Raw genomic sequence first — 13,239 nt, forward strand, 5'->3', positions numbered from 1 at the left:
AGCTGTGGCGCCTTCCCATGTGAGCTGGGGGGTGAGGCTGAACTTTAGGAGGAATCAGCTGCTGATGAGTGGAAGAGGTGCCTTCCAGGTAAAGGCAAATCCACAGGGAGGCCCCTGGGAAATGGAGGTGGCTTGTTTGGCGCGGGGTGTTGTCATACCTTTTTGGAGCTAAGAGAGGTTGTGCGTGGGAGGACTGGGAAATGAGGGGGCATTGAGAGCCCAGCAGGAAGGCTCAGGGTCTCCCTTTTGCTGGTGTTCCAGAACTTTGGCCTTAGGTAGCCATACCATGAAGTGTGGCCCAGCCTGTTTCCCGTAAAATCAGCTCACCGGTTGGTCAACAAGCTGTCTGGGTCCATCTGGAGCAGAGTGCTCTGGGCCCTAGACTAGGCAAAGCCGCTGTAGATCCAGGTGACACACTGTCCTCTTTTCTGTTGGTTTGAGTCCTAAGGGGTAGCCCCAGCTTTGACGGACGTGCAGGATGCTTCAGGGACTGTTCTTTTGACATCTCAAGCCTTACCCAGTTCAGCCCCCAAAAGCGCCAGTGTCATTGTCCACCTCTCAGAGGGCCGTTCTGTGGCAAACGGCTTCCTTCTCTCCTCCGGCCTGTGTTGCTTCCCTTTCTCTGGCGCTCGCTCAATGTGGTAATGATGTGGGGAATGACCCCCCATTTCTCCAGCCATGAGTCCTGCCCTGAGCCCTAAGGACCTAGTCGTTGCTACCTAATTTGGGGCTTGTTGTGTCCCAAGTGGGCCCCTTGAAAACCAGTGCTGCCCTGTGTTTCAGCCTAGCAAACCCCTTTGCCGCTTGTTCACAGCCCAGCACCAGCGAGGCCACTCTGGGCAGGCTTGCCTGCTGGCTGACCGATAGAAGACCTGCCGGGCTATGAAGGAAAATGCCCCCGGTTCACCCAAAATACTGCAGTGAGATGCTGAATTGTGAAGGTGCTGTGAAAAGTAAAAATGTAAAAAACAGGAGGCAGCTGTGAGAATTCTGCTCTGCAAATTCTCTCCTCCTCACCCCTCCAGATTTTTTCTTCTTTTTTTCTGTTCTTTCAGCCTCTGAAACCCCCAGCTCCTCTGCCCTCACCTGGGATTTTATGGCTTTAGTAAAACTTTCAAAAATAAAAGAACACCAGGCTGCTCCTAGGGCAGGACATGATGGGATATTGGTTTGGGTTTTTTCTCAGTCCTGGTATGGCGGGAATTAACTGCTTATTTTGGCTTCCTTCTCAAAGGGGTGTGGGCCGTCTGCCTTGTGGGGAAGCAGGTCAACACTTTTGGTGCTGCTGCCCTGGCCCCAGACTGTGATCCACAGAGCGAGAGGCTGGCCTCCAGATGGAGAGGAGTGAGCAGATGAGGGTGTCTTGGAAGGAGGCTGGGTGTGTTAATTGTGTGCTTACCAAGCCTTCATTGAGGTTCCGCCTGGACTGCGGGGTACGAAACAGGGCAGGAGGGTAAGTGGACTCATGGAGGGAGACCATGGGGAGTTGGAGTGGTCGCCCCGCATCTTCTCCTGGCAGGCCTTTCCTCCATCGTTGGAGGTCACCCCAGAGAGTAGTCTGTGGAGGTGTGGAGTATGGACAGGGTTTTGAGGGGTGTATTTGAGAAACCAGCACCGACACTAGGGCCCATCCCTGCCAGGTTAGACAGCTATAATTCAGCCATTGGATACACATGGGAAAGGCAGGCCCCTGTGCGCTGGCCAGAAGCCTGAGATGTGGGAACCCCTGGTGGGTTACCAAGGGTAAGGAAAGACGCATGGAGTCTGGGCCGAGAGAACGGACGGTGTTGAAGCCAGAAGACTTGGATCTAGTTGGCACTTTGAGCTGAGGGGTGTTGGAAGGAATATCTTCTCCCTGAATTAGATCTCTCATTTGTCATTCTAGGGAAAGGCTAAACACCTACATAAGAGGTCATTTTGAGCATCACTTGAAGCGTTTTCTGAGAGCGTGCTTTCTGTTCTTTATAAGACCCATCTAATTTAATTTTCACAGCTACCCTATGAGGTGGGCATTGTTAGTGATCTTATTTTGTCTTTGGGGAAACTGAGACTAAGATCTCTCTAAACATTTTGAGGTATATCCTCCCAGTCTTTTTTCCTATAGGTTTTTATGTTTTAAACGAAAATAAGTTCATACAATCATATATTTTATACGCTTGTTTTTTAAAGTTAATATTTTACAAAATAGTTTCTAGTATACATCTACATCACTACATAAAGTAGCTTTATAGCATTTCATTGTAAGAATCTATTGTAGTTTAGCAAACTTGTCTCCTGTTATTGAACCTGTAGGTTAAATCTCTTTTTTTTTTTTTTTTTTTTTTTTGCCATTATGAACAATACTGCACTGGATATCCGTGAAGCTCAACTTTTGCATTTTTTGCATACATTATTTTTTTTAAGGATAAATTTCTAGAAGTAGAGTTACTGGATTGAAATGTGTACACTTTTCAGAAACTTTGATACAAGGAGTCAAATTGTCTGCTTTTTTTTTATCAATTGGTAAAATGTAACATAAAATTTAGCATCTTAACCATTAAGAATTTTTTAGCTGCAGTGAAATACACATAACAAAAGTTATTATCCTAAAAGTTTTTAAGTGTACAGTTCAGTAGTGTTATGTACATTCATGTTATTGTGCAACCAATCTCCAGAACACTTTATCTTGCAAAACTGAAACTCTGCACCCAGTAAACAGTTTTCCATTCTCCTCCCCCAGCCCCTGGCAGTCACCATGCTATCTTCTGTCTCTATGAGTTTGACTACTCTAGGTACCTCACAGAAGTGGAATCATACAGACTTTGTCTTTTGTAACTGGTTTATTTCACTTAGCATAATGTCCTTAAGGTTAATCCATGTTGTTGAATATGGCAGGATTTCCTTCTTTTTTAAGGCTGAATAATATTCCATTGTGTGTATATACTACAATTTTTAAAAAAAATAATGGCTTTTTTTCTTCTTTTTTTTTGGTTGCATTGGGTCTTCGTTGTTGCGTGTGGGCTTTCTCTAGTTGCAGCGAGCAGGGGCTACTCTTCGTTGTGGTGAGCAGGCGTCTCATTGTGGTGGCTTCTCTTGTTGTGGAGCACAGGCTCTAGGCACACGGGCTCAGTAGTTGCGGCTCGCAGGCTCTAGAGAGCAGGCTCAGTAGTTGTGGCACACAGGCTTAGTTGCTCCGCGGCATGTGGGATCTTCCCGGACCAGGGAATTGAACCCATGTCCCCTGCATTGGCAGGCGGATTCTTAACCACTGTGCCATGAGGGAAGTCCTATCCTACATTTTCTTTATCTATTCATCCATCAGTGGACACTTGGGTTGCTTCTACCTTTTTGCTGCTGTGAATAATGCTGCTGTGATCATGGGTGTAGTATACGTATCTCTTCTAGACCCTCTTTTCAATTCTTTTGCATATATACCCAGAAGTAGAGTTGTTGGATCATATGGTAATTCTGTTTTTAATCTTCTGAGGAATGGCCAGACTGTTTTCCACAGCAGCTGTACCATTTTATATTCCCACAGTTGCCCGCTTTTGAGTGTGATTTATGAGGGTTCTTCCCAACCTGGCCTGAGGCTTCCTCCCTGAAGGCTGAAGCAATGACTTGCATTTCTTCCTCCCTCCCATCCTCCACCCCCACAGGGCCTACGCCTCTCAGGTGCCCTGTGCTTTTGGACCAGCTGGGTAGGCAGGAGGGCGGGGGTCCACCCATCTGGAAAGTTCCATTACAGGGGAGGCATCGTGCTCTCCAGCTCCGCATCCAGGGCCCAGGGCTCCAAGGGCGGGACTTCTTGGAAGAGCTGCTGTTTGGGATGTGATGAGTCACTGAGACCGATGAGGCCCGGACCAGCCTGGGTGTTGAGCTGTGCCAGGGTCAGTTTGCCTCCAAACCGAAAGTTCAAAGTTAATGAAAAAGCAAGCGTTCCTCTTGAAAGGGGATCTCCCCTGGCTCGCAGGACTGGGTGTTTTCACATAAAGGCCCCTCTGCCAGTGGGAATCAGGAGGCGGTGCCCGTGCTTCCTGACAGCCTCTGGCTTCCTGCCTGCTCAACAGGGCTGGGATCCACTGGGAGGGATCCTTTGGGGGCGGGCTCAGAAGCAGCCCGTCTCCATCTTGGACCTGGTCTGGCCACTTGTGCAGAAACACACAGGGCAGAGGATGAAGGAACCCGAGGGTTGGAATCCCCGGTAGATTTCCCATCGGATGTTTGTGACAGGAAAATGGCCTGTCATATGACTCAAAGAGCAAATATAAGGCAAAGAAGCCTCTTTTTTTTTTTTTTAATAAATTTATTTATTTTTGGCTGCTACCCTTCGTTGCGGTGCACGGGCTTCACATTGCAGTGGCTTCTCTTGTTGCAGAGCACAGCCTCTAGGCACACGGGCTTCAGTAGCTGTGGCACGTGGGCTTCAGTAATTGTGGCTCATGGGCTCTAGAGCGCAGGCTCAGTAGTTATGGCACATGGGCTTAGTTGCTCCGCGGCATGTGGGATCCTCCCGGACCAGAGCTCGAACCCATGTCCCCTGCATTGGCAGGCGGACAAAGAAGCCTCTTTTTATGGGCGGAACTGGGGTGACTGGACTGTGACCCTCACTAGGAAGAGCTGTTGCCAGCTCCAGGAAGCTTTTTGGTCTGCTGTATGTTAGAAATTTTTTCACAGACCACTACCTCAGTGACTGTAGCCCCTTTACATTGATCTTCATTAGTTCTCTGGAATCATAATTGCTTCCTTTCAAAAAGGAATATATTATTTTTAGATATATTTTTACATAGTACATAGATCTTAAGTGTGTAATTTGATGAGTTTGTCAAGTATAGATACCCATGTAACCAACACCGCAATAAAGACAAAGAACATTTCCATCACCCCAGAAAATTCCCTCAGGTCCTTTGCCAATTGATCCCCTCCCCAAACCCACCCCAGGCAATGACTGGTTGGTTTCTGTTAATATAGATTATAATTTTGCCCTTGTTTTGAATGTCATATAACTGAAATCATATGGCCTGTACTTTTTGATATCTAGCTTCTTCTGCACAATATAAGTTCTGAGAGATTCACCCGTGTTGTGTGTATCAAGAGTGTGTCCTTTTCTTTATTTCTGAGTAGTATTCCATTGTATAAATATGCCACGGTTTGTTTATGAATTCCGCAAGAACCATTTTTTAGATGGAGAGGGAGAAACCCCACCAGCCTCTACACTCAGCATGAGTGGATGTGTGTGTTCGTCTGTGTGTCCATCCACTCACTAAGCGAGGGCCTTGCCCTCGCTGGGTGCAAAGATCAACCAGAAATGGGCAGAGAGGATGGTCACAATGTAGGGGAAAGGCATACGCAGAGGAGGCGCAGCTAAAACGTCCTGCTGGCTCTGAAGTCGGGAGACTTAAGAAGGCTTCAGAGAAGAGGTGGTGTGCTGTGAGCTTTCAAGGAGGATGGGGTTTAGAATTCTCAGAGAAGCCTGGTGGAGAGGCCCCTGCTGGGAGCAGAAGGAACAGATGGAGCACGGGGAATGTGGCGGCCCCACAGACAGACACTGCTTTGCCGTGGCCAGCCCACCGGAGGCTTGGGACTGGCAGCCTGAACCTGGTCCATCCTAGTTCTGGGCCCAGAGGTGGGGCAGGAGGGAACCCAGACAGCAGCACATCTCGGGGGCGGGGGAGGGAGGAGCACAAGGATGTGTTAAAACAGACCCTCTCTGTGTCTTCTGGAGTTGGCTCTGCCTTCCTGCCATTTCCACTTGGCTTCCAGGCCAGGCCCTGAACAGTTTCTATGTCCCACTGTCCTGTAGGGTACACGGGGGCCATGGGTCTGGAGAGGAGTGGCTGGGCCGGCGCCGGCAGTGAGCAGAGGGGACCAGCCTTCTCCTGCCTTCTTGCCACGTCTTCTCCAGTGCGCCCTCTGTTCCTCCTCCCCCTTAGTCCTTTCCTGGTCGTGAGTCATTTGGCAGGAGGCACATTGACACTTGGTGACCCGGGTAACTGAGTCTTTGTGTTGAGCAAGGGCCCTCACGGTCTATGTCCACCTTTCCCCAGGCCGAGGCATCCCGACCTTTGGACCCACTCACACCCCAGTCTGGCAGAGGGCAAGGTCACTGAAACCATATGAGTTGGGAATCTAACCAAGAACAGCAGTATTTCTTTACCTTGTGTTTGTAGAGTACTTTGTACTTTGTCAGACACCATCAGGCTTGTCGTTTCTTCAGCCAGCCAGTGCTTGCTGAGTGCCTACTGTGTTCCAGGTTATAGAAAGGTGAACATGTTAAGGTTGATGCCTTTAAGGAGCCTATAGTCTGGCTGAGCAAACACATGAACAAATAAATATAACAAAATGATGGGGCAGGAATACGTAAAGTGTAGATCAGGGCCCAAGGAGAGAATGATTGGTTATACCAGGGTGTATCGGGGGGGCTCCATAGAGGAGGGGGCACTCAGTGGCAGAAGGTGAGCTATAATTTTGGGTGGCCTCTGGGGGGTGGGGTGGAGGGTGCATTCCAGGCAAGAGGAGCAACCTGAGCACAGTGGGAGCAGGAGGCTGGGTGTGGATGCAGCGGGTACGGTGTCATAGTCAGCTCAGGCTGCTAGAACAAAGCACCACAGATTGGGTGGCTTATACCCAACAGACACTTATTTCTCACAGTCCTGGAGCCTGGGAATCTGAGATCAAGGCACCAGCATGGTCAGGTTCTGGTGAGAGCCCTCTTCCAGGTTGCAGGCTGCCAGCTTCTTGCTGTGCACTCACATTATGGAAGGGGCTCTCTGGGGTCTCTTTTATAAGGACACTAATCCCTATCATGAGGGCTCCACCCTCATGACCTAATCACCTCCCCAAGGCCCCGCCTCCTCATACCATCACCTTGGGCATTAGGTTTTCAACATATGACTTTATGACTTCCAAGGGGACACAAACATTTGATGTATAACATGATGAGAGACAAGGCTGGGGAGATGATAGGGATGGATCTTGGAGGGCATGGTATGGAATGTCAGGAGTTTGGACCTCACCCTGCAGCAGTGGGGACCCCAGTGGAGGGTTTTAAGCAGTGGAGTTTTAGAAGGATCACCCTGGGATCCTTGAGCAGGATGGATGAGAGTGAGACTGGAGGCAGGGAGGCCAGCTAGGAGGCCAAGGTGGTCATCCACTCAAGAGATAAAGCCTAAAATAAGGAGATAAGAGAAGGGAAGGGGAGGGGAGGCTTGAAATGTTAAGGGCTTGGTCATCAGTTGGATATTGGGGCCAAAGCGCAGGAGAGAGTTGAGGATTCTCTTCTTGGACCTTCCTTCAGTCACTTCATCTTGAGCACCTACTACATATAAAGTACCGTGTGGGCACAAAGGTGAGAAAGATCTGGGTTCTGCCCATCGAGAACCACAGTCTAGGACAGTGCTCTCTAGTCAGGACTGTGAGTTGCACGTGACAACAACGCAATTTAAGTGGACTTTGACCCCACCCCTCCCTGAGAAAATGGGGAAAGGGTTTATTGGTGCATATACTGGAAAGTTTCACGGGGTAGTGCTTCAGGCAAGGTGTTCACACAGTTCTTTAGGAATCTGCCCTTTTCCATCAAGTCTCATCTCTGTTCTGTGTAGACTTCGTTTGTTTTTTTTCATGACTGAGTTTATTCAGTCTTTTTCCTGTCTCAAAAAAAAAAAAAAAGCAAAAGACAAAAAACCCAGACATAAATATAGTTGTTTCCCTTTACAGCTTTCCCCTCTTGGTTTCTTATAGTTTTGGGTTTTTTTTTTTTTTTTGCTTTAGAGCTATGCTTTTATATTTAAAATTTTTTAAATTTTGGTAAAAAACACAAAACATAAAATATACCACCTTAACCATTTTCAGGTGTACAATCATGTTAATGACATTCACGTTATGTAGCTTCATTTTAAGGCAGCCTTTCCCTAACATTTCCAGGCTGGCCTCTTAGCAGCTTAACGAGCCCAGTGGAAGGGGTAAGAATTCTGGGATTGGGTCTTCTCGGCCCAGACCAGGCCACGTGCACACCCTTAGCCAATCACTGTGGCCCTGATGATGGGTCAGCCTGGATCATGTGCCTGCCTTTGAGGGGGGCGGGGTCTTCACCCTGTGAGCCACAGGGGCTGAGCGAGGCTGCACAATGGGTGCTCCAAGGGAAAGAGAGGTGCTGCTGTGGAAAGAATGGGAAATGGATGCCAGGGACGCAGAAACAGCAAGTCCCACTGCAGGCACATAGGACCCGAGCGCCTGACTTAGGCGAGGTAGAAACTGTTTGGTTCCACAGGAGGGGTGCATATAAATGCTGTGTAATCAAGGCATCTACCATGAGCTAGGGACTGTGGCAGTCCACACAGGCTCATTTTGCCCCCATTGAACTACTGGGGGAGCGAAGAGCTAGATGTACATAACCACTCCATGATGTAAACATGGTGAGTGCCTGGGGCGGGGTCAGGATTGCTTCCAGCAGGCACTGCCTGGGAGGCCAGGCAGGAGTTGGCCATGGGGGTGCCACCAGTGTGGTTCCCCACGTGGGGCATGGGTGCCTGCTGTCTGTCCACCGCTTGATCCCAGCCGCTGCTAATACCATCCTTGCTTTAGCCCCCTCCTTCCCCTCCCAGGACCTCCGCCTCCCACTGGCTGCTCCAGAGTCTCCTCGGATGAGCCCACCCTGGGCCCCTGGGAGGGGCCTGGAGTTGGGGGCCCCCCTCCCCCACCGAGCAGGGCAGGTCCGAGGTGCTCCCCTCCTCCCGCAGGCCTCTCCCTGGAACGCCTACCCAACTCCATCGCTTCCCGCCACCGCCTGACCGAGAGGGAGGAGGAAGTGATCACCTGTTTCGAGAGGGCCTCCTGGATCGCTCAGGTGTTCCTGCAGGAATTGGAGAAGGTGAGTTGGAAATAATAGCCCCATGGTCATCACTGCCCTCTATTGAGCACCTGTATCTATGCAACCCCCCACCCCACTAAAACCGTAGGTCCTGCTTGTACAAATTAGAAAAGAGGCCCCTCCACCTGCCCTGAAGATGCTCTGCTTTATCCATGGGAAAACTCATTATAGTATCCTGGTTCTGTAAGCAGGAGACTCTCTACTGCCAGAAAAGAGGTTTTTTGTTTTGTTTTGTTTTGTTTTTGCGGTACGCGGACCTCTCACTGTTGTGGCCTCTCCCATTGCGGAGCACAGGCTCCGGACGCGCAGGCTCAGCGGCCATGGCTCACGGGCCCAGCCGCTCCGCGGCACATGGGATCCTCCCGGACCGGGGCATGAACCTGTGTCCCCTGCATCAGCAGGCGGACTCTCAACCACTGCGCCACCAGGGAAGCCCCAGAAAAGAGTTTTAATAAACAGAAGAGTCCACGCCACCTGCGAGCGGCTGGGAACCTCCTTGGTGAGCTCAGCTTGTATGACCAAAAATGTGACAGCCCTGTTGTGTTCGTTAACTTGTTTACCCCTCACAGCAGCTCTCTGAAGTAGGTATTACATTCATCCCTGTTTAATACATGAGGTTTAGAGAGATTAAGCCATTTGCCCACTACTCTTCCCTTGGAAGGGTACAGTCAGGCCGGTCCGTGTAGGCACTCTTCCCAGCTCTCAGGTGCCCGGGAAGCTCCCTACTGGACCCTTTAGCGGGGAGGAGGCCCATTCTTAAAGCCTTGCAGAGGCTGGCAGAGCTGGCCACAGGGGTCTGGAAATTCTCAGGCCTACATATCTCCCTGCTTCTGCTTCGGGGGGCCTGAACGAACTCTCAACAGGGCAGCAGTTCCAGGTGTTAGCAGCATACTGTGATGTTACCCCCAGTTCTTTCCTTCTGGGGACTCCTGGTTTAATGGGGGGGTAACAGGCAGCCATATCCAACAAAGATACTTGCAGTTCCTGCATCCCTGTTTTCATGTCAGGCACTACTTTGAGTACTTTACAGTTATTCTCTAATTTAACCTTCAAATAGTAACCAACTGCAACAGGTTACGATTGTTATTCCCGTTGTGTAAGTGGGGAAACTCAGGTGTGGAGAGTTGCATAGCTTCCTGGAGCGCAGACAGTTCGTAAGTGGCGTTGGCAGGGCTTGGGCCCTGTATGACTTGTGACTTTGGGGTGGTGCTTAAGCCTTCGGTTCAGTAGATGTTAAGTAGATGCTAGATGGCAGGCTTGACAGAGGAGATTTAGGATTGGCATCCAGACAGAGGAGGTGGGCACGAGCTGAGAGACTCAGCACCCAGGAGATATTTGAACCTCACCTACTTTGGCAAATGCCAAAATGTCAACCCAGCACCTGTTTGTGACGGACCTTTTTGGAGGTGTCCTCCTCATGCCAGGTCAGTTCCCACGGAGCAGGATTCTCAGCCTCAGGACTTCTGACGTTTGGGGCCAGATAATTCTTCATTGCGGGGCTGCCCTGTGTAGAATGGCCAGCAGCACTCCCAGCCTCTACCTGTGGGCTGCCAGCAGCCAACCCCCCCTCCAACTGTGACAACCAAAAGTGTCTCTAGATATTGCCAGATGTCTCAGGGGCAAAATTGCCCCCCCTGTTGAGAGACACCATCCTAGAGTCCCTCTGCTTGGCTGGACTTCAGCGGGAAAGAAGTGATTGGCGGCTCAGCAGACACAGGACTCGACTGTACTCCCTGGCAGAGGTCCACGTGGAGACTTGAGTTGACCTCTGCCAAGGTCGCATGCAATGTTTCAGGAGCTCTTCATGTTTGAATTACCTATAGTTTGTAGGAAGCTTTCATGAAAACTTGAAAGTCACCCATTCAGTCAGAAGCCTGGGTTTTGGACTCTTAAAAGGGGATTAAGGTGATGAGCTGGAATGGTGTCCAGGACTGGAATCAGCACCCCAGGGGCACTGGGTGGACAAATGGGCCCCGAGAGCTGGTTATCTCAGGTCGAGGGAGGGCAGGCCATAGAACCCTGTGCACCCTGTGCACTGCAAAGCTGGATGTCCCTCCTAAGAACCAGCGCCAACCTCTGAGGAACTAAGAATCTCTCTAAAACCTATTTCAGTTTCTGAAAGATAAGGTGGATGGCTCGTTGATTTTTTTTTTCCCCCTCATATCAGAGAGGGAGGTGGCATAGTGAAGGCAGGCCTGTCTCGGTGGGGCTGGGTGACCCGCTCAGAGCTGAGGCTTAAGAGACAGCTCAGTTAATAACAATTGTTCCTCAGCTTTCTATGAACCAGGGGTCAGCTGTTGGACTGTTCTGAGGTTACATGGTTATGTGACAGGGACAGTGCAACGTCTGGCGTCTGGTAGGCGCTCGAGTATTGAAAGAATGCACCAATAAGTAGTAGAAAGAGCCTGGAATGTGTAGCTGGCCAGACTTGAGTCTGAGGTCCAGGTCCAGGCCAGCTTTGTGTCCTCGGGCACTTTCTGAGCCTCAATTTCCTCATCTATAAGGTGCAGATAAAACCAGCCTTGTAAGGCTGTTATGGGCATCCAGCATTTGCACAGGGAGAGTGCTTTAGACCTATTTTGAATTAAAGCAAGTTAGGTTGAGTTTGGTCTGAGTATTGCCCTACATGCCCCTAAGGTGGCTGGGGGCTTGGGTGGCGACGGGGCCGCCACCTCTGCCTGGGCTGACCCTGGCCCTGGCCTCTCAGCTTCGGAACTTAGAGACAGCGGCTCTCTCTGTGTTCCCCTTCCCAGATCACAAGTAACACCACGTCCCGGCACCTGAAAGGATCTCACCCGGTCGACTACGAGCTCACCTACTTCCTGGAAGCTGCACTCCAGAGCGCTTATGTGACAAACCTGAAGAAGGGGTAGGTCGCTGGCAGCTGGGTGGGAGCCGGACATTTCTTTCAGGCCTGGGAGCTGCTGACATTGCTCAGGCCTCCCTCTTCTCTGGGCTGTGTGTGTACGGGCTCCCTGGAGAGGACGATGGGGGCTGGCTTGTTGCCGTCTTGTCAGACTGAGCTTGCCCAGGCCCTTGGGGGAAGAGCTGAGCTTCAGGAAGCTGCTGAAGCAATAAAGCCTGCACGTGTTGGGGGTGGTCATCTTTAGAAGGGGGAGTTCTGGGAGCCCGATGATGGTGTGGGAAGAGTGAAGGACAGCGAGCTGGGCGGTCTGGAGGTGGTCACTGTCGCCTGAAGTGTCAGCTAAAGTCATTTTGCTTCTCTGAGCCTCATTCTCCCCAAAATTTAATGGAAAAGGTGATCCCTGATTATTCCAACTTTCAAGGGGCTGTGAGATCCGAGGGGAAGTGTGGTGAAAGTAAAGGCCTGGCATCGTTTTTGGGGTGCGACTGCCCTGCTAGTGAGGTGGCAGGAAGCTCATTTTCCTGTGTGTTGACTGGAGGGTCCTGGGACCCAAGAACATGGTGCCCAGAACCCCTTTCTTTGTCTTTTGCTCCTTGAGGTTAAGCAAGGCACCCTCCCTCTGTGAAGAGTCTGGTGGACGCTTCCATCTGGGTGGGAGGGGCTGGTGGTGTTTAGTGGGTGCGTTGGGTGGTGGTGGAGATGGAGGGAGAAGCGACAGGACCAGGAGGGCGTGTTGCTGGCCACCGTGGCTCTCCGGCGGTTCTGCAGGGCTGAATGCCTCCACCAGGCTGGAGACTAGCAGGTGGAGGCCTGGGTTTCCCGTGCCTCATCGGCTCCCTCCTCAGCATCATTACTACCCTCTGCAGACACCATGGGCTGGGGCCGTGAGGACATCCGGGCAAGCGGAGGGACTCACGTATGCCGAGTGCAGCCAGTCACGGACGCTGGGCACACGTCTCGGCCCTCTCGAGCCTCCCAGGTGGAGGTGGGCCAGCCACACAGGTGTTCCCTCCTCCCCACAGGTGAGGAAACGGAGGGTCAGGATCACAGAGCTTTCTTTGCTTTGACTGGCTAGAGTCCTTTGAAGCCCCTGTTTTGTTTTTGGTATGATTTATTTTGTTAAAGTTCACTTTATTCCTCCTTTTCATTTAACGTTTTTTGGAATAGATGATTCTTGCACAGGATACCAAATTAAAAAGGTACAGAAGACTAGACAATAAAACGTTTCCCTTCCATCTCCATCCCCTGCCTCCTGGTTCCTCTGTAGGCAGTGTTCCTAGGCTCCTGTATCATTCCATGATAGTTAGCAGCATACACAAACGATTATATGCACATATATTTTCTTCCTTTTTTAAATGCATATTCTCCCCTTTGCCTTTTTTCATTCAAAATATATCTCTTGGAGATGGTTCCACATCAGAGCTGCCTTTTCTTTGCACTGCTGCATCGTGTTTGTAGTATCGTACAGTACAGATCTACAATTTGTTTACTCAGTTCCCAACCGAGGAACAGATAGGTCACTTCCAGA

General features: G+C 50.4%; 1 protein-coding gene across 1 annotated transcript in view; it reads left to right on the forward strand.

The window, feature by feature from the left end:
* Positions 1-13,239, forward strand: part of TTC7A (tetratricopeptide repeat domain 7A) — a 123,242-nt gene that overhangs the window by 27,496 nt on the left and 82,507 nt on the right. Inside the window, exons 4-5 of the mRNA XM_082641995.1 lie at positions 8,715-8,845; positions 11,599-11,714. Coding sequence (XP_082498121.1) covers positions 8,715-8,845; positions 11,599-11,714 — 247 coding nt within the window. The remainder of the gene's footprint in view (positions 1-8,714; positions 8,846-11,598; positions 11,715-13,239) is intronic.

The sequence above is a fragment of the Mesoplodon mirus genome (genome assembly GCF_964341445.2).
Source record: "Mesoplodon mirus genome assembly, chromosome: 14".
Taxonomy (NCBI): Eukaryota; Metazoa; Chordata; class Mammalia; order Artiodactyla; family Ziphiidae; genus Mesoplodon; species Mesoplodon mirus.